General features: G+C 31.1%; 3 protein-coding genes across 3 annotated transcripts; 2 read left to right on the top strand and 1 right to left on the bottom strand.

Moving 5' to 3' along the window:
- Positions 1 to 6,839: 6,839 nt before the first annotated feature.
- BO70DRAFT_192806 (uncharacterized protein) lies at positions 6,840 to 9,696 on the top strand. Its single transcript, XM_025538513.1, has 4 exons — positions 6,840 to 7,298; positions 7,350 to 8,766; positions 8,824 to 9,139; positions 9,225 to 9,696. Exons 1-4 carry the CDS (start codon positions 7,294 to 7,296, stop codon positions 9,371 to 9,373), a joined length of 1,887 nt encoding a protein of 628 aa, XP_025394329.1. The 5' UTR covers positions 6,840 to 7,293; the 3' UTR covers positions 9,374 to 9,696.
- A 199-nt stretch (positions 9,697 to 9,895) lies between these two features.
- Positions 9,896 to 14,071, bottom strand: BO70DRAFT_192822 (SacI domain and endonuclease/exonuclease/phosphatase family protein). Its single transcript, XM_025538514.1, has 7 exons — positions 13,561 to 14,071; positions 13,299 to 13,503; positions 11,613 to 13,248; positions 11,268 to 11,567; positions 11,107 to 11,216; positions 10,725 to 11,056; positions 9,896 to 10,630 (listed from the first exon to the last, which is right to left on the bottom strand). The coding sequence occupies exons 1-7, from the start codon at positions 13,889 to 13,891 to the stop codon at positions 10,020 to 10,022; spliced, it is 3,525 nt and encodes a 1,174-aa protein (XP_025394328.1). The 5' UTR covers positions 13,892 to 14,071; the 3' UTR covers positions 9,896 to 10,019.
- A 427-nt stretch (positions 14,072 to 14,498) lies between these two features.
- Positions 14,499 to 15,887, top strand: pxr1 (telomerase inhibitor/ribosome biogenesis protein PXR1). The gene is made up of 3 exons (XM_025540637.1): positions 14,499 to 14,735; positions 14,808 to 15,591; positions 15,648 to 15,887. The coding sequence occupies exons 1-3, from the start codon at positions 14,713 to 14,715 to the stop codon at positions 15,666 to 15,668; spliced, it is 828 nt and encodes a 275-aa protein (XP_025394327.1). The 5' UTR covers positions 14,499 to 14,712; the 3' UTR covers positions 15,669 to 15,887.
- The last annotated feature ends 4,901 nt before the right edge of the window (positions 15,888 to 20,788 follow it).

Below are 20,788 nucleotides of genomic sequence, written 5' to 3'. Positions count from 1 at the left end.
ATAATATAATTTTAAATAAATAAGTTCTGCTTATTATAAGTAGTCGAAAATCTATTTATTAAATACTTTAAATTAAAACTTAATTATAATAATAAATAAAGATTTTAATAATATTTTTATTTAATATAGATAATAAAAGAGTTACTAGAATTATTATATTAGATTAAAATTAAAATTAAATATATATTATCTATTATTATATTATTAATTTACTTTATATTTTTTTTATAAAAATTTTAACTAATATTATTATAAATTTAATTATAATAATATTAAACTTATCTGCACCTGTAGTTATAATATAAGTTTAAGATATTTTATTCTTTGTTAATATATATAATATATTTTTATTAACTAGCTAAAATACTCTTTAATATTTTATATTAAATATTTAGAGATTCTAATCTATTTATAATTTTTTAAAATTAAAAAATTTACAAAGCTTCTTTAAATTATAAAGTTTTATTTTAAATTTTATATTTACTAAGTCTATAATATAATATTTTTTTAAATATTTAATATTTATTTTTATTTTATCTCTTTTTGCTTCTTTATAATTATAATTATAGCTCTGTAATTTTTTATTTTTATTATATTTTAAATTATATTCTAATATTTTAATAATAGCTGTTTTTAATTCTAAGTTTTTCTAAATTTTAATTCCCTATTCTGCTTTATAATCTATATATCTATCTAAATTTTCTGTATGTATCTTATATATTAGAGAAGTATAATAATTAACTAATAAATTCTATTATTATCAAATAATTAGAAATGTCTTCTATAAGCATACTTTATATATATAATCTTTATAGCTTGGCGCGTTCCTATACTCTATAAGAGGTCTCTGGATCCTAGGCTACGCCTGAGGTCCCCTGGGCATTAAATAATACAACAACAATAACAACCTTGTATTCTTTATATAAAAAGTATAATCTAGTAAAAAGAAAAAGAAATAAAAAAATAAAAGAGAGAATAAATATTTTTATTTAAAAAAAATAAAGCAGAAAGAACTTCTTTATCTAAATAATTTAATTCTTTAATTTTTTAATAATAACTCACAGAAATGCAGTAATATTTATAGACTAATATTTTATCTTTTTTTACTAATATATATATATTTTATTCTATAATTAGTTTATTTATAATTAATATAATATCTATTGTAAAAGCTGAAGAATTATATATTTTTAGAAGAAATAAAATAAATATTATTATTATAAGAAGCAGATTATTATATACTATAAGAAATAATTAAAATAATATTAATATATAATAGATATTCTGTCTTTAATTATAAAAAGAAATTATAATATATATTAACTATATTTATACAGAATACAGAAATAAGCTCTTATTTAAATAATAATCAAAAAATTATTATAAATAAAAAATTTATATAATAAAAATTAATAAATCTTTTTTTATATATTAATATAATAAAACTAGCACAAGATCTTGTTTTCGCAGATTATAAATTATATAATAATATATTAATTATTCTCTGATTGAAATTTATAAATAGATATAATAAGCTTATTATAAAATAAATCTATCTGCGCGGAAAAAGATAGATTATATAAATAATAAATAAATATTAAAAAAAATCTTTAATTTTATACTTTTTGATTATAATCATAAGAATAGAGAGAATATAATTAATATATAAGAATAAAGAAAATATTTATTAAAAATAATAAAAAGAATATCAGAATTAAAAAGAGAGATTTTTTAAGAGTAATAAATAAAATAATTGAAATATTTAAGAAGATAAGTTTAAAAGAGTCTAAAAAAATAAGAGATATTTATTTATATAAGAAATAAATTTATTATATAATAGAATTAATATATAAAATAGAACTTTCTAAAATTATTTACAAATTAGATAGATCTATATCAAATAAAAAAGGAAATATTATTATAAAGTATTTATATAAATTCTTTAAATTCTAAATACTCAGTAATATCTATATAATATATTAAGTAAAGTAAGAGATAGTATTATATAAAAAGAAATAAAAGAATATAACTTAAATATTCTTATTTTTTTATTAATTTCTTCTGTATTAACAATCAATCATTGGATTAGTATACTTTAATCATTCCCCTAACATAATTTAAATAAATATTCTTTTTAATATATTTCATTAATTATAAAAAAATAAAAATAGACTAGTATTATTAATTATATTTATTTTTATTATATTACAAATATAAGATCTAGATTTAGCTAATAAAATTATCTAAATAATAACTTTAATAATAATAATACTATTAATAATATTATTAATTAATTAATATAAATTATAGTATAAAAGACATGCTGGTCTAATATATAGATATAATAATATTCTAAACAATCTAAAAATCTACTTTATAAAAATATTATAATATTTTATAATAAAAAAAATAAAATAATTATTAATTTATTATTAAATAAATTTTAATAATAAGTCTCGGACTTATAATCTAATAAAAAAATAGTTATATAAAGTAATAGAAAAAAGTAGATTAATTTAATCAAGAGAGATTAGAGATTACGGTGATTAAGTAGAAAGATACAGTCTCATGGCCCCAGAGCAGCTACTGCCAATATATATATATACTATACCTCTTCCCTGACATTCTAGACTATGAAGTATTAATATTATAATTTATTTAAAAAATATTTAATTACCTATAAAGTTCTTTCAATAATAATATTAAAATTCTTAATCTTCTTTCTTTTTAAATTACTGTTTTATAATTTATTTAGAAAAAATTAAAAAACTTTTTTCATATAACATGAAATATTTTATACAAATATGGCTTTGACTAATTATAATATATAGAGTGGGTATATCTGACTGTTATATCTAACTGTTAATCTGACTGTTAATTAATAATTAGATTAAGATGTAAGAATCTTCTTTACTGTCTTATTAAGATTAGATTATAATTAAAAGATTATCTTAATAATTATTAATCTTTTTTAAACATAAATTAAAAAAATTAGATATAATAGATATATTTATAATTATAGATTAATTTCTAATTTTTATATATTTCTTATAATATTATTATATTAATAATAAGATTATATTAAATATTATATTATAAGATATTATAAATAATATATTACTTACTATATCTGATATTATTAGCTAATAAAAATAAACAGATAACTTTTATATTAGAATTTTAAAAAAATCTTAGTTTTTTTTAAAAAAAAGATATAATTATATCTATATCAGCTTCAAAATACTAATAATATAACTATAATTATTATTAGCTTTATAGAATCAGAAAAATTCTACTAGTATAATATTTTTTTATCTTTAAATATATATCAGTAAAAACATAATCTATTATATTTATATATATTAAAATTATATAATAATAATAAGTTTTTATTAAAGATATCTTCTAATCTTACTTATGGATAAGATTTTGTAATATCTAATAATTATTATATAAAATAGTTTTATAGAAATTATTTATAAGTCTAGAATTATTTATTAAAGACTTTTATAAATAAGTTCTAGTATTAAAATACAGACAAACTAAAATAATAAAAAATAATTTAAATAATATTAAAACATAGATAGACTAAAGTAGCAGAAAAATTGCTTAGATAGATAATAATTATTAATAAAATATTTAGATAAAAAATAATAAATAAGATATATTATAGATAGACTGAGTATAGAATTATAAATAAAATATAATATAAATAAATTAAAAATAAGATAATAGATAATATATAACTTAAGATTATAAATAAGATTTTAGAGATAAGAAGATTTTATTTTAATAAAAATTCATATATTTAGTAGTCAGTTCTAATAATATTCTCAGATTGTATTAGAAAATTCTGTAAAAAAATTTTATAAATGTTTTTAAAAATTATACTATAATATTTAAAGAATTCTATAGAAATTTTTATAAATAATTTTAATCATATATTTTTTTAATAATAATATTTATAAAAGTTTTTTGTAGATTTTTCTAGAATACTGATTACTGCTTAAGTCTTTTTATTATAATTTTTAGAAAATATAAGTTTTTAGATAGATTAAATAAAATAATATAAAATATTATAATCAAATAATATAAATAATTTAGATTATCTAAATCTATAATAAATACTTAAAAGATTTTTTAAATTAATAAAATAAATAATAAATCTAGTTATTATTATATAAAAAAGTTTATTAAAAGATTTATTAGTCTTAGAAAATTATTTAAAAATATATTAATAATTTAAAAATAATATATAACTAAAATAAATCTATAAATATATATATTTATTATTATTTTATATTATAAAAACAGTCTTTTATTAAAAGCTTACTTTTTATTATTATTTAATATAATCTTAAATTAATAAAACTAATATTAAATAAAATATACTATTTTTTTTCTTCTAATTATTTTTAAAATTAAAAAGATTTATCTTATATAAATTATTAATAAAGATATAAATAATTAGAATAAATAGAAATTAATCTAAATATATCTAATCTAAGCTAAGATCTAAAAGAATATAGCAGACAGATCCTAATATTAAGAATAATTAATTATATTCTCTTATCCTGATTATTAATCTAACAGTTAAATATAAGAATTACTGATAACCTGACCTGACCTGGCCATTGCCCACTCTAATGATATGAATTTAAATTATAAAATTATAAGAAATAGAGTAGTTATAAACTATGTATGAATATGTGTTTATTACAGAATTAAGATATAATTAAATTATTTCAAATAATGTTACTAATCTTGTCTTTATATGTCCTTGTAACTCAATATATTTATAAAAGCTTTATAAATTATATATGTAAACATTTATTAATATTATATTAATTATCAGGATTACTATTCTTATAATATATAATAGTATATATAATTTTTATAAGAATGTGTGATTTGAGATAATATAAAGAAAATATATCTATTATAAAGTTCAGATAATATTTATATTACTTAAAGTATTATTACTAGTCTTTTATCTGGCTTCTCTTATAGATAGATATATCATATATCTATAAGAATTTTATAAATTATATATTATAATATTTATTAGTATAATATTTTTATAAAAGACTGCTCCTGTAGTATAAGTATTTCTTATAATATAGTATATAATAAGTATTATAAGAATTACTATTCTTATAATTTTATTATTTAGAGTAATTATATAATTCTAAATATTTATTATTATTATATATCATCTTATTGATAATTGCTAATTAATCTTACTCTCTTTTTTTCCTATTTACTTAATTCTTTTTATAAATTATAGTGAGCTTTTATGAAAGTTTATCTGATATTATCACACTATCTATAACTATTGTACCCCTTAAAAATTTAAAACTTAATACTTTGAATTTTTACAAAATAAGTCTTTATAATCTTTTTAATTATACACTATCTTAAATTCTTTATTAAATATTAATTATAATAATATTATTATATAATAATATCAAATTTCTATATTCAAAATATAAAAACTATCTTAATATAAGATAAAATCTTTATTTAAAATTATTAAGATTTTTTTATTTTATACAGTTATATATTAGTAAGATATTATAAATATCAGATAAAAGATTATTATTCTTTTTCTTTGATTAATAAAGATTGAAGAAATAGCTATAAAAATAATTATATATATATTAAATATATTAGCTATATGATTATAACTATATAAATAGTTCTATAAGGTTGAAGTAAAAAATTGTTGTTGTTAAATTATACTAAAATAATTCTATAGTACAGATTTATTTCTATAGAATTGTCACATTGTGCTATATACTGCCGCCCCCTCCTGCCGGGCTGTAGGGTCCCATTAGCCAAGTGTAAGATCTTTGGAGTTCCCGCCTAAAATAATTTTAAAATATATATTTTTTAAATATTTTTTATAGTCTACTATCTCCTATTTGTTATAGATACTCATAAGAATTCTATATGACATGTGATCAGATACCCGCTAGTGTGATGATACCTTTGCAAGGGGCTGTTCTCAGCACGGGTATTCATATCCTTGCACCTTGACAGATAGACTATTATATAATAGTATCTCTGATGCTTAATCTCAATAGAATAAATTTGGTATCCTGCATCTCCCATTACAAAGAGTAAAAATATTCTTGCAGAATCCTATCTGTGGACAATCTTAGGAACAGCATTGAATTTCAAAATTATTTTGTATCTTGGCCTGCGACCCGCTTTGATTTATGTAGTACAGCACAGAGTACAGGTCTGCAACTACATACGGAGTATGATCACTGTTTTTAAAGACCCAAATCACATTAGCCCTACCGTCTGCCCACAGAGACTGACCAGTGAGCAGGTATACTGGAATGGTGTTTTTGGATGATGATGTGGTTCTACTCAGCATACACAAGCAAGCGGCAGTGCAGTCATGGGTTATCCTTTAGAAAGAATTTCTGTCATACCACTGTGGCTATGCAATATGTAGGTACCATAAAGTGCAGATGTATCCTGTACTTCTAATACAAGATACCATCCGCACCTAGGTAAGGTAGCCTCTGAGGCTGGTATGGAGGATGGCTCTAGATTAGTTGATTGGGCACTCGGGCAGCAGACTAGTAGTGTACTTGGGCAGTGAAGACCTATAGAAACAAAAGGGGATTCACGGCTCAGTGCCTAACAGCAATACCTTAAAATGATGACAACAACTAACATAAAAACCTTGACTTTGATTATGTCTGCCATACACAATAAATACCCCACAATTAAGTAGGCCTACACAAATGGGTTTTGTCAGACAGTCAACTACATTCCTTGTTGTTTCGCTGTGACAGTCTTGTTAGATTTCCCCTCCAATCTCTAATTCCTCCCGCATCCCTGCTTTGCTACTTTGTGTTTTCTGGACCCATGACTCCCTTCTCACCCTTGGAAAAAAATCTCCATCTTGTTCTAGAACCCTTTCCATCGTGCTTTGTAGCCGATGCGTGCCTAATGCTCACCGGAGCCCTATTGTGAAATCAATATCTAATTGCAGCACAAAGAGATTCTTCGGCCGTGCAGTCCACACAATCAGGGACTGGAGTAATGAATACCGACACAACTGCCAAGGGCAATTGCGAAACTCCACGCTATCTGTACAAACTTTCATTCCGGATTACCTCTGCAAAATCGGTTGTCCTCGCAAAAATTACGCTGAGAACTAGGGAATGCTATTAGCATCTCCTTGCTAGGCAATTTTCATTAACACGTTCGGCACTGGAACTGAATACCAGTAAGGCCAAGAGGCAGGAACTTCAGAACTGATAGCCAACCACAATGTCGTGTGTTTCAGCACATTCGGTCAATAGTATCACCAACTGACAGACAACTAGGTTTAATATCACCATCGGTCCCAGCCCAAACGATTCAGACCAGTCTTTGTCCGACGAGGAAGACTCGTCGGGAGTTCAAGTATCCCCACCATCAGATTCCGAAAGTCATGGATACCATGATCCTTATGAAGAATGGGCACATCTTCCGTATCCTGACGAGTTAAAGCCATCCGATTCGGCGTCTCGACCCCGGATGTCGCGTCGTACGCGTACTCGGACTACGATCCATGGCTCGTCTTCAGCCCCGAGCCGTCGACACTCCACAAGACACCACCACATGTTGCCGGAACGTGACACCTTTTCCCGGCGTTCCCGTCGCCAACCTTCCCCAGAATCCCCGGAAAGCGCTGATTCAGCGGAAGAGTACGGAAGTGCTTATGGCCAGACATCTCAAGAAAGGCGGTTTTGGTCATCTGTGCCTCAAACTTCGGGATATGCCCACAGTTCATCCCCTGGACAGTCTTATGTCTATTCAAATGGTGCTTCTATACCACATGGGCCATTCATGCATCCAGCAGGCCTTCCACCTCCGTCTGACCAGCTTATAAGGCTAGGTCAGCATGGTCAAGTTAGCCAACAGACTCCGTACGCCCACCCAACCTATGGATATACCTCTCAGTTACAACAACAACCTCATGGCCCTATGCCATCATTTTATGTTCACGAACATAACCCCGGACACCATGGACACCCCGTTCCGACAGGATCCTCCCATAGCCGAGGGGATGTGCATAATCCAGCCCAACATTCAATGTCGCATCATGTCACAACGCATGGCTCATCTCCATATGGTGGACCTCCAATGAGCCCTCATGAACTAGTTCCTTATGGTCCAGGTAACTATTACCCCTTCAGAGAACCGTACCCTATGGTCCCTGGAATGATATCGCCATATTTCAATTCATATCAACGTGTGCCATCCCCAAGTCAAGTTGAGTCGCATGAATCACCTTCTCCTACACCTGCAGACTCAGCAAAGGATGAAGCAATCGCAAGGCTAGAGAAATTGATTCTAGAGGAACGGACTGAACGCGAAGCCCGTGAAGCTCGAGAAGCAGCCAGGCAAGCCGCAATTGATCAAGAAGCCGCCGAACACGCCGCGAGAGAAGAGCGGGCTGCGCATGAAAAGAAAATAGCAGAGGAAGCTGCTGCTCATGCAAGGGCGGAAGCGGAGCAGAAAGCTGCAGAAGAGGCTGCAAAGGCAAAGAAGGAGGCGGAAGAAGCGGCGGCGGCGGCGATAGCGGAAGCTACCGCAGCTGCCACGGAGGCTGCGAATGCAGCAGCAGCAGAGGCAGTTGCAGCCGCGACAGCAGCCGCTGCAACCCCGCCTCCCCCGGAAAAAAAAAAGCCCATCAAGTTCAAGGATGCTGTTGGCCGAAAATTCAGTTTTCCATTCGATTTATGCTGTACCTGGCAGGTAAACTACACCTTTCCCATCGATTGAATACATTCGCTAATCACATTTTGAGAAAAGGGGATGGAAGAACTCATACGACAAGCCTTTCTTCATATAGAGGTAATCGGCCCTCATGTCGCAGAAGGCCATTACGATTTGGTAGGCCCCAATGGCGATATAATTCTCCCCCAGGTTTGGGAAACTGTTATCGAACCTGATTGGACTATAACAATGCACATGTGGCCTATACCCGAGAAGCCAAAAACTCCCGATCCAGTTCTACCCCCAGACCCACCTATGCCACAAGACATACCCCCTTCGGAAACACCCGCAGTGACAGATGATGCGGCTGTAGTTATACTTGAGGCGCCAAAAAAGAAAACCGAACCCCCTGGTATGTAATTAATGCTTATTCCAACAATCTTTTATTGTTGGCAGATGCTTGCGACCAACCATTCAATTGACTGATCAAATTCCAGGCCCCAAAAAGCCACGCCCCAAAGCACCAGACCCTGGTTCATTCGCCATGTGGATGGTTGGTGGTAACCGTTTAAGGCTCAACAGGGCTTTAAAAACGGGAAAAAAGCCTAAAGCAACTCAGCACGGAATCTCTTGCCGTGTTATGTGAAGTGACTCGGAATCTACGGATTTGTCCTCAATTATACAGTCCACATTAAGAGTCATATTCGATATGATGAGCACTTGATTTGGGCAAGTCTATCTCAGTGTGGTGGAAATTCTGCTAAGATGAGGGGGATACATATCCCCTGTCTCTATACTAACCTGGGTCAGACTTTCTACAACATTTTTGTGGCGAATGTTGTGGATATCGAGTTGTCTCCGATTTGTTCTGCTTTAGAGGGGCATGGCTTTTCCTCTCGTCTTTTCGGGATTGGTTTCTCATGCTCCTGGTGGTGGTGGTTTGTAGCTCCCTTCCTAGATGGTTGGCATTTGCTGTCTATCTCTCAGGATGAAGTGAAACTGCACAACCAAAAATTTGCGATGTTTTATTATGACTGTACCTGACTCATTATTATATTATACCCATAGATCCATCTTCTCATGACATCTCTTTAATCACTTGTAATACTTACTCTTGCCAACTTCTCTTCAACCTTCAAACACTATGTGCCTCAATTTCTTTACAACGATCTACTTGCAGACTTTGATGTGTGCTATACTCATAGGGAAAAACAAGGTAAGTTGCAAGTACTCCGTGCTGTCAGATTCTAGAATGAGATTTGAATGGCCACAATAGCATACACCTGCCCCCTTTATTTGGGAATGAGGGGGTTCCAATTGATATGATCACCATGTATCTCCCCAAGAAGATCATTCGTCGCAGTAGAAGTTGTCACATCTGTCAGTGCACCTTTAAGACTATCAGGTCTGGAATCTTTTTGTTGCTCAAGACTGCCCAAGTGATCCAACCGACGACTGCCATGCGATAGCACTCGAGCGCCAAATTGAGAGTCTTTTACCCGAGCAGCTGGGTCATGTCCAGCAGGTCTTTTGGTCTCTTGTATGGGAGCTTCTGGTATGCTATCTGTATGGCATGATGTCGGTTTTCGTGGTACCGGGGGTATTATCTTTGACTTGTCACCTGCTTCTGCAGATGCCCGCTCAGCATCTATGGGGATCTGTACCCTTGCAGGAGCTACCATCATCCCTTTGCTATCCCTACTGTGCGGTGAAAGATAGTTGGGCATAATCCTTGGTGGTAGCGTGGGCTTCTTCGTACGATTCTCGGTGGTGCATCTTTCAGTGGAAACGGACGCCAGTGTCCAATTAGTGTTGTCGTCACATAAAAATGGATTTGAGTCACGATTGATATTCAGTACTAAGCCTTCAGCGGGAGGTCTCAGTTCCGACTTCACAGGCGTCTCTGTATTTGATATTAGGACCAATGATTGAATGGGAGCAAATGCGAGGAGCGAAAAAAACGCAAGGTGGTTTAAATATCCATAAACTTGACATACCATTCTTCAACCACCATTTATGGTAATCTGAGCTGGCAAAGGGGAATTTAGCTGTAATTATCTCAGGGGATATTGACACGCTTTTTTCCGTGCCCCCTTTCTTGCTCGTATCTGCAGGAATAGTATGAGTGGCACTTTGCCGTTGAGTGTAGAGAGCCTGCTGAAGTTTGGATTTTCGGCCTTCATCGATGACATGTATCATGCAAGTGAACAAGGCTAAGACTGGGCGGTGATCCGAAAGCCTTAGATCAGCAATGCCATAGTTCCATTGCCGAAGGTTGGACCCCCTCCATAGAATGCGGTCACACCATGCAGGTATACGCGCCTTCTCCCTGTAAGCACTTAGCTGGCAAGCTCCAGTCGAAATGACCAAGTAGCTTACGAGGTATCGTATTCGTTTCCCCCGATGTCATATTTGTAGGTAGGGGGAAAGGTAATCGGCCCTTCCGTGTAGAAGTGGAAAGCCCGACCTGCCACCATTTGCAAGTTTAACTGTCCTCTATTGTTAGAGAAATACCAATCCATGCGCTAGGAGAGAAGCACCTGATCATTATCGTAAAGTGTCTGGAAATCCCCCTCTTGCGCAAGCTCCCTGGCTTTCTGATTGCTAAGGCCGATTCGATAGTTGAAGTCCCCGAGCCATACAATGCTGTCATGGTCATCAATTGACCTATTTCTTAGAAATCTTAGTCCACGAAGGATAGTTTCATAGTCCCTGTTTCTCTCATCATAGTTTGCAAATCCAGCTGCTAGATGGGCGGTGACGAAGCAAATTCGGGTACTCGAATATTCGAAGCGAATAGCACAGCCTCCTTTGTTGCCTGCCATGCCCGACAGGCCCGTCTATATGAAGTCAGCGAGGTAATTATGGATCTTTTGAGGCATTACCTTTTTCACGCTGCCTTCCACATTCTTTATGTCGTGCAAGATGTCTTCTCTAACATATACAATCAAAGCAGTCCCAACGAGCTGGCCACTTCGCAGGAGGACATATTTGGGGATTCCTCTCGACATTGCACGATTGTTCAAACAACTGTGCACAGCAACTTCCCATACTTTACGCGTCGTCGGGTCTGTTGACATTATCTGCTGTGGACTCAACTCGACTATTTCTTGAAACCCAACCGCGTATACTAATGGATCATCGCCCAGGTGATCGGTGTCCGGAAACAGCCAGGGCCGTAAATCAACCTCGGGTCCTTGATGACGTCCATTGACGTTGAATGTACCAGTCCAAATTTTGACCGGCCTGGTGAATGAATATTCTGATGATCTTTGACTCAGCTCCTCCGTGACCAAGTCATTAATTGGATCGTAAAGCTGTACTGGCGCTTGATCTGTCAACCGTCCAAGTAAATGATCGATGGTGTTTTGACGAGCCTTGTCTGAGAAATTGTTAACATAAATTCGAGTCGCCGTTTTGCGTGCATCGGCGAGTGCACCGGCAATGGACATTTTCCCATGCCGAGTGAATGAACTTTTCAATGCGCCAGTTCCAGCGTAGATTTTCGACAGGGCGTCCCCATTATCTGCCCAGAGAGTCGAATGCCTCAGCTGGACATCTGGGCCTAACTCCCCTCCTTGATGAGAGAAGAAACATTCAAGAGCCATGGAACTGATGATTGTTTGTACAAGATTAGTTCTGTCGAGACAATCGAGGCAGTTCGTTCGGAAAACTCCCTCTTGTTGAAGTACAATAGATGAACTCTTTGGCGCGTGATGCCTATCTAACAGCATAGGGCCTACCTCCCCGGACTGGAAGTAAGCAAATCCTTGCAAAGAGGGAAATATTTCATGTTTGATCTGGACACTGGCCCCATATCCTAAGGGCCCACGGGCTTCTGCGTGAAAATCGAACTCTGTCATCTGTAGAAAGGAGCCGTTAGATAGATCGTTGGTGCCTATCTGACTTTGGGAATTGTCTCTCAACAGGTCCCTAAACCTCGACGAAAGGCTGACTTCCCCGGGTTTCAATTCACTAAGCAGGTTTATCACATGGATGGTGCCATATTCTAGCTCAAGGAGTCTGAAGTGTTTTTCGAAGGCGTGTCGCGTTGCCTCCATAGATCTTGTTATTTCGATTTTCTGCTGACCCGGGAGAAAGCCCGTGGCCTGCTCCCAAAATAAAGGCACAGAGCCACGAATTTGGACATAGGAAAAGATGATATCCGGGGCGATCCAGAGCAATGTTTCTGTCTCAACGAAATTCGCGACGTGTCCGTCATCGTCAATACCTCGAGAATTAAATCTCGTTCCTGCACGTCGAGAAGATTGGCGCGAGATTAATGTCAAAGAGGCAGGGAGATAGGTTTTTGTATGAGGTAGGGGCTGAGCAGAGGCAGGGATTGCCAACGTGCCACAAAATCCCCGTATAACGCATGTCAGTATTTGGGATGAGTCTAGCTGCCATTTGTCATGTAAAGACAACTTATTCCTGAATATAAGAAGTGGATTGATCATGTACGAGTTCCAAAGCATATCTTGATCGAGAGAATCTATGTCGAAAGCCGTCGAATGATCTGATCTGACACATGTTAGCCTACGTTGGCACGGAGTTACTGAGAGAGAGCTCACCGGTCTTGCAGTCTGTCTGTGAGATTAAAATCAAGGCTATAATAGAAGCTGCCGTCACTAAGCAGTTTTTTCAAGGCCAGGAAAGGAATTTCAAGATCCTGTTCTTTGCTCTCAGAGTTCATCCCATGGCTAAATTCGCCAGTCGCAATTGAAGACTGGCTTTCGAAGTCAAAGGTGTCTTCGTATTTTGAATGATTCAGGCAAACTTCGCTTAAAGGTCAGCTACTGCATATTAACCACCAATAAATGAGGGCTTCCCTACAAAACTCCACGTTTTCGATCCGTGAAACAGTTTCTCCGGGCCTGATAGTTGCAGCTTTACAAGAGCCAGTAACCACACACAGGAAGACATCCCCGCCCAGAGTTATTAAACCAAGTGTGCCATGACCGTCGCCAAGAAGGCGAAAGCCTTGCAAATCCAAGGATGATAAGGAAGTGAATTCAACTAAACAGCGCGGCGTAGTCTTGCTGTGACGTTCTGCATCGAGTCCTAGACCGATTGAACCATATCGAAAGACTAGTGCGTGCTCAGCTGCAACCAACGCAACAACACGACTGGGATAATTCTGGGCATAGATTCGTATGTTGGGCATTGTTTGATTATGGATAAATCTTCTTTATTGCTCATGGTGGCGCAAGATAGAGGAAAATTCAAGACAATGTCTGATTGACCTATTAGCATCGACATCAAAAATAGTTTAACAGCCCCCCATAAATGTCAGAATGGGTGGCCAACTAAAATACAGGATGTGTATTGATGCATTCAAGGGCTGGCAAAGCTCAGCCCCAGGTGATGTTGTGTTGTTGACTTGTTCAGAGAAACTACTCCGTATGCGTACTGGCCCCCACCAAGGTGGAGAAGGCTAGTACAAGTTAGTACTAGATGAGCCGGAGGAAGGAATACCTATGTCGGGTATAAAAAGACCTTCTCCGACTTTAATCAATTATGAGTGTTTACCTATAGAGATATTTTTTTAAAAAAAGAAATAGAAAATAAGTAAAAAAGAACTTGTGCCAGTATATTATTAATTTTGTTGGGGCGGGCGGAGTTGCACTAGGTGCGGGCTCAGAGTAGAAAGCGGATGGAAAGGGACAGATTACAGGCTAGATCTAGTAGGCGGTCAACATTTGTCACCTGCGGGAATTTTCGAATTCTGGCTCTACTACTACACATTCTTGGCCTCATCCAAGATTAATAGATCTCATATCAAATTTCTTATGCGATTAAGAAATTTGAGGGATCTCGAAGAGGAAAGCCAGAATCAAGGTGAAGAATAAGTCCAAGTGACTTAATAAATCAAAAGGGAGCAGATAGTGAGAGGCAAACAGTTTTTTTTTTTCAAAGTCTGAAAAGGTGCGAAAGGGCAAAAAAGTGGTTGAGTTTACACCGATAACAACAAAATCGTTGCCGCAAATGGGCCTTGCAGCACCTCGCAAGTGAGTCATGTTTGCTCTGGATATATTTTTTTTTTTGTCATTGAGGGGCATTCTAACCAGTCAATCGCTCAGAAAAACCAAGATATCCCACGACCCCAATAATACAAACTGGGCACGGTCAACAAGTGGTTTTGGGCATAGAATCCTCAGCTCCCAGGGATGGACACCCGGGAGCTTTCTGGGCGCACAAAATGCCGCACACTCCGATATGTTCACCGCTGCAAGTGCATCACACATTAGGGTGATCATGAAGGATGATACACTTGGACTTGGGGCGCGGTCTAAGCGAGATCCTCTAAACGAGCCTACCGGTCATGATGCATTCAAAGGATTACTCGGTCGGTTAAATGGCAAATCCGATGCAGATTTAGAAATTGATCGTCAGAAGCGAGACAACGCAAAGTTAGCCCGTTATGCTGCAACAAAATGGCAAGCAGTCACCTTTATAAGCGGTGGCTTATTGTCCCAAGAAAAGATTGATCCAATTGTCAAGAGTGATGCGCAAAGCACCCAGAAAGTTCACAAGAAAGACAAGTCATCTGGCATTGATTCTGGTCGCAGGGAAATACCTATGGCCACGACTAAGTATGCTGATGATACAAAGCAAAAGAAGAGTAGTTTTCAAGATGAAAACACTGTGAACACAATCAAGTCAAAGGATCGTCGTGAGAAGAAAGCTAAAAAGAGAAAACACATTGAAGGAGAAAGCATACCATCTATCAATAATCCTGACGAAACATTCATGTCTACTGCGAAGCCTTCCAGGGAACGTCGCCCCATGGGGAGAAATGTTTTTAGGGGTCGACATATCGCGCAAAAGAAGAAGTCTCTTATGGACGAGAAGTCCCTCAATGAGGTATGTTTCCACTTATTGATGTCTGTAATCATACTGAAACTAATTTTTTATTACAGATATTTATGATCAGGTCTTAGTGCTGCTTACAACTTACAAGTAATATTAGTTGTCTAGAAGTGATTGCATCCTACTTCCGGTCATCCTAATATCCATTAATGGCGATCCATGTGAATTGGGTTTAAAGCGTTGACAAACTAGCATGCCTGGATTGGTGAAGTCTGGTTGGTGTCTTCTTTGGCGTTGTTATATCATAGGGACTTATCTTGATTAAATGATATTTGTTTTGTCTCTTTCTCACTATTGGACAAAGTACCAAAAGTCATATAGATAGCTGACTTTTGTTAAAACATATACTATAAATCTTCATGTCTGATCTCCCTAGGAATTACCAGTGAAGCACCAGCGCACAAACAAGTTACTGGGAATGTTGACTGTACCTAGCAGAATGCGCGTTCCTTTGAAGATATATCTTTTCTCAAAAATATATGCTTCATATATATTTATATATATTGTAAGGGATGATATCCGCGGGATATGCATACTTATAAGGATGAAGCCCATCTCCTCCTGGGTGTATCTGAGTATATGTATAAGATTCTAGAAATCTATAGATAACTATAAATAATATTAATCTTTTAATTTAATAATAATAATTTCTTTAAATTATAATTTTATATATTTATTTATAATTATTGATTATAGATTTAATTCCTGCAGTAAATTTTAATAAACTAAAGTTTATATTATTTAACTAAGAATTAATTTTAGTAGAACTAGTTTAATTATATAATTCTTTTAGTAGCCTATTATATATAACTATACTAGCCTGAGAAGATTAGCCCGGGGCTTTATTATATATAGTACAACACAGTGGGATAGTAATCCCTGGGTGGCACGCCTGTGATTGGCCAGAGAGCCTAGTTTATGGCCAGAGAGCCCGTGATTGGCCAGAGTGCCGAGGCCAGAGAGCCTGTGATTGGCCAGAGTGCCAGGGGCCAGAGAGCCCGTGGGAGGGAGGTAGTTGTAAGGGATGATATCCGCGGGATATATATACTTACAAGGGTGAAGCCCACCTCCTCCTGGGTGTACCTGAGTATATATATGGGATTCTAGGGATCCGCAGGTAACTGAGGGTAATTTTAGTCTTTCGGCTCAGTGGCAGCAACTCCCCTAGGTTGCGGTCTTACATATATTCCATGTGTTTTCTTAAAATATATACTTCATAATTTTTTTCTTATATATATCTACAAGAAAGAAATCAGTGATTGAGTAAGAATAGTCAGGTTAAGGTAATTGGTAATTACAATATAACTAGTAGTTAGGGATTTAAACCTTCAATCATAGCAAGTATATCAAAATGATTTGATAAATAATAAGTAGTTGAATGCCATAGGACCGGTCAGGAATAGAGTGGTTAACAGCCAGGATAGATTAATAATAAACAGTTAAGAAATTTAGATAATAGTTAAAATATTTTATAAAAATTAAAATAAATATATAAATATTATTTAATTAATAAATATAATCTAAACTAGATAATTATATAATTAATTCTTAAATTATATAATATATAAATATTATTATAAAATATTTAATAATTAAAAATATTATATAAAATAAGCCTAGAATTAATTAATTATATATTAAATATAAATTAGCTATATTAAATAATAATTAAAATATAATTTATCAATAAATATTATATTATTTCTTAAATTTAATTGTAGAATTTATATTTTACAATTTATTAAGATTAAATATACTTTTTAAGAGATTGATTTTTAACCTGTATTTTAATTATTAATCACTCTAGTCAGGAAGTACTGACAATACAAGCAATATTATCTCAATTATACTATATAGCTGCATTTGGGATCAGGTATATAAGTAACTATTATTATAATATAGTTGAAAGAATAGTAATCCTTATAACTCTCACAATGTATTATATAACAAGGAATACTTATACTACAGAGACAGTTTCTTATAAAGATATTATATTAGCAGATACTTTAATATATAATTCATAGAATTCTCGCAGATATATTTATTTGTAAAAGAACTTAGATAAAAGACTAGTAATAATACTTTCAATAATTATAAGGGATTGCTGATATGAGATAGTGTAAGGAATAATATCCGCGGGATGTATTCTTACAAGGATGAAGTCTATCTTCTCTCAGATATATCTAAGTATATATATAGAATTCTAAAGATCTGTAAATAATTATAAATAATATTAATTTTTTTATTTAATAATAATAATTTTTTTAAATTAAAATTTTATATATTTATTTATAATTATTAATTATAGATTTAATTTTTATAATAAATTTTAATAAATTAAAGTTTATATAATTTAATCAAGAATTAATTTTAATAAATTTAGTTTAATTATATAATTCTCTTAGTAATCTGTTATATATAATTATACTAGTCTAAGAAGATTAGTCTCAGGCTTTACTATATATACTATATAATACAGTGGAATAGTAATCCCTGGATAGCACGCCCGTGATTGATCAGAGAGTCTAGTTTAGGGCCAGAGAGCCTGTGATTGGCCAGAGTGCCAGGGGCCAGAGAGCCCGTGGGAGGGAGGTAGTTGTAAGGGATGATATCCGCGGGATGCATTCTTACAAGGGTGAAGCCCATCTTCTCCCGGGTGTACCTGAGTATATATATAGGATTCTAGGGATCCGCAGGTAACTGCGGGTAATGTTAGTCTTTTGGCTCAGTGGCAACAACTCCCCTAGGTTGATGTCCTACAGATAGTGTGAAGAAGATATATCTATCAAAATGTCAAGATAGATATTATATTACTTAAAGTATTGTTGCTGATTTGATAGCTAGATCTATCTTTATAAATAAGTATATTTATAAGAGATTATATAGATTATATATTCTCTCGCTGCAGAGTAAGCACAGATAAGAAATATAATATAATAATCTTTAATTAGAATCTTAATCAGATAAGATATATATATCTTATAGATATTATAGAGATTATTATTCTTATAAATTATTTCTCTCTCTTAAATATTGATTTTTAAAATTATTCTTATATAGATAGGATATTATTGAAATCTTTATTATACTCTCTTTTTCTTTCAAGAGATTGGCACAGAGAAAAAATAATCTTTTCTTTTTTATAATAAATTATTATATTTATTATATTTATTATATTTATTATATTTATTATATTTATTATATTTATTATATTTATTATATTTATTATATTTATTTTTTATAATAAACTGCAGCACTTGCTATATCTGTTTTTTATAATAAATTAAAACACTTATCTTATCTGTTTCTTATAAGAAACTATAGTACTTGCTATATCTATTTCTTATAAGAAACTGTTATATTAAATATTATTATATTTAATATATATTTTAAATATAGCAATATAATATATATAATACTTAATCTAATTTAAGTATAAATTAAGACTTAGAACTTAAGATTTAAATCTTAAAATTAAAGAATATAATTTTTATAATCTTTTTTCTTTCCTCTTTATTATTATTAATAAATATTTTATTAAGAGCCTCCGCGAGACTTTTAAATTTATAGAATTTTAATTTTCTATAATTTTAAGATATCTAATCTAACTTAAGTTCTTAATTCTTTATAATCTTTTAATATCTAGTCTAACTTAAATCTTATAATTCTAAGATATTTAGTCTGATTTGAATCTTTATAGCTAATTAGTTTAATATTATATTATATTATTTTTTTATATTATTTTATTATCTTATTTTTTTGAAAAAAAGATTAGTATTTTTATAATTAATTAATTTATTTTCTTTTTTCTTTAACTTTGTCTTTCCATATGTCTAATTCTATATAATAAATAATATCTAAAAATTTACTACTAAGCCATTGTAAGGGATGATATCCGCGGGATATATATACTTATAAGAGCAAAGCCTATCTTCTTCTAAATATACTTGACTATATATATAAGATTCTAGAGATATGTAGATAACTATAGAATATAGATAATATTAGTTTCTTAGCTTAGTAATAATAATTCTTCTAGATTACTGTCTTATATATTTATCTATAGTTATTAATTATAGATTTGATTCCTGTATATTATGGGGTTCTTGTACAAACCCTTCAAATCCCAAATACTTGACAATAGAGTGGCTAACGGCCAGGTCAGGTCAGGTTAATTAGAATTTTTATATCTAACCGCCAGATTATAATTAGATTAAGAAAATTTTTATATTTAATTATAATATAACTAAAAATCAGATAGTTAATTATTTTAATTATTTTTAATATTAAGATTTATTTGCTATATTTTTTTTAGTTTTAATATTATTAAGATATATCTAAATTAAATAATTATTAATCTGATTATCTTTACTATTATTTAAAAATATATAAAAAGAAGCTTTTTAGATTAAAAAATATAATTAAAAAAAATTAATATCTTTTTTATTATTATTTATCAGAAATAATAAAAAAACCCTAGTTATATTAATAAAATTTAGTTTTTTATAAAGTTATTATTCTTATAATAAGAAATATATATAAAAATATATAATTATTATTTTATTTTAATTATATATCTTAATTATATTATATAGAATATTAGAAAAATTATATATTAATTATTAATTAAAATATTAAAAATAAATATATTATTTTTATTTTATTATTTCTTCTAAATTAGACTATTCTTAGATTTATAAATAAGATATAGCTTAAAGAACTATTAATAAAATTAAAAATAAATAAATAATTAAAAACATTATAAATAATTAGATTATTAAAGTAAAACAGATTAAACAAATTAAATAAATTAAATAAATTAAATAAATTAAATAAATTAAATAAATTAAATAAATTAAATAAATTAAATAAATTAAATAAATAAAAAATAAATAAATAAATAAATTAAATAAATTAAATAAATTAAATAAATTAAAAAATAAATAATAAATAAATTAAATAAATAAATAAATTAAATAAATTAAATAAATTAAATAAATTAAATAAATTAAATAAATTAAATAAATTAAATAAATTAAATAAATTAAATAAATTAAATAATAAATTAAATAAATTAAATAAATTAAATAAATTAAATAAATTAAATAAATTAAATAAATTAAATAAATTAAATAAATAAATAAATTAAATAAATTAAATAAATTAAATAAATTAAATAAATTAAATAAAT

Source organism: Aspergillus heteromorphus, assembly GCF_003184545.1.
Source record: "Aspergillus heteromorphus CBS 117.55 chromosome Unknown BO70scaffold_57, whole genome shotgun sequence".
Classification (NCBI taxonomy): Eukaryota; Fungi; Ascomycota; class Eurotiomycetes; order Eurotiales; family Aspergillaceae; genus Aspergillus; species Aspergillus heteromorphus.
Note: the sequence above shows the minus strand (reverse complement) of the source record. Positions and strands in the feature narration are given on the sequence as shown.

Excerpts from the sequence above, each read along its gene's own strand:
- BO70DRAFT_192806 (XM_025538513.1), top strand. Across the intron at positions 8,767-8,823 it reads ATTTATGCTGTACCTGGCAG|GGGATGGAAGAACTCATACG; the intron begins GTAAACTACACC and ends TTTTGAGAAAAG. Across the intron at positions 9,140-9,224 it reads AAAGAAAACCGAACCCCCTG|GCCCCAAAAAGCCACGCCCC; the intron begins GTATGTAATTAA and ends ATCAAATTCCAG.
- BO70DRAFT_192822 (XM_025538514.1), bottom strand. The coding sequence starts at position 13,891 with ATGCCCAACATACGAATCTATGCCCAGAATTATCCCAGTCGTGTTGTT. Across the intron at positions 13,249-13,298 it reads ACAGACAGACTGCAAGACCG|ATCAGATCATTCGACGGCTT; the intron begins GTGAGCTCTCTC and ends AACATGTGTCAG. Across the intron at positions 11,217-11,267 it reads CACTTTACGATAATGATCAG|TTAAACTTGCAAATGGTGGC; the intron begins GTGCTTCTCTCC and ends AATAGAGGACAG.
- pxr1 (XM_025540637.1), top strand. The coding sequence starts at position 14,713 with ATGGGCCTTGCAGCACCTCGCAA. Across the intron at positions 14,736-14,807 it reads GGCCTTGCAGCACCTCGCAA|AAAAACCAAGATATCCCACG; the intron begins GTGAGTCATGTT and ends TCAATCGCTCAG. Across the intron at positions 15,592-15,647 it reads ACGAGAAGTCCCTCAATGAG|ATATTTATGATCAGGTCTTA; the intron begins GTATGTTTCCAC and ends TTTTTATTACAG.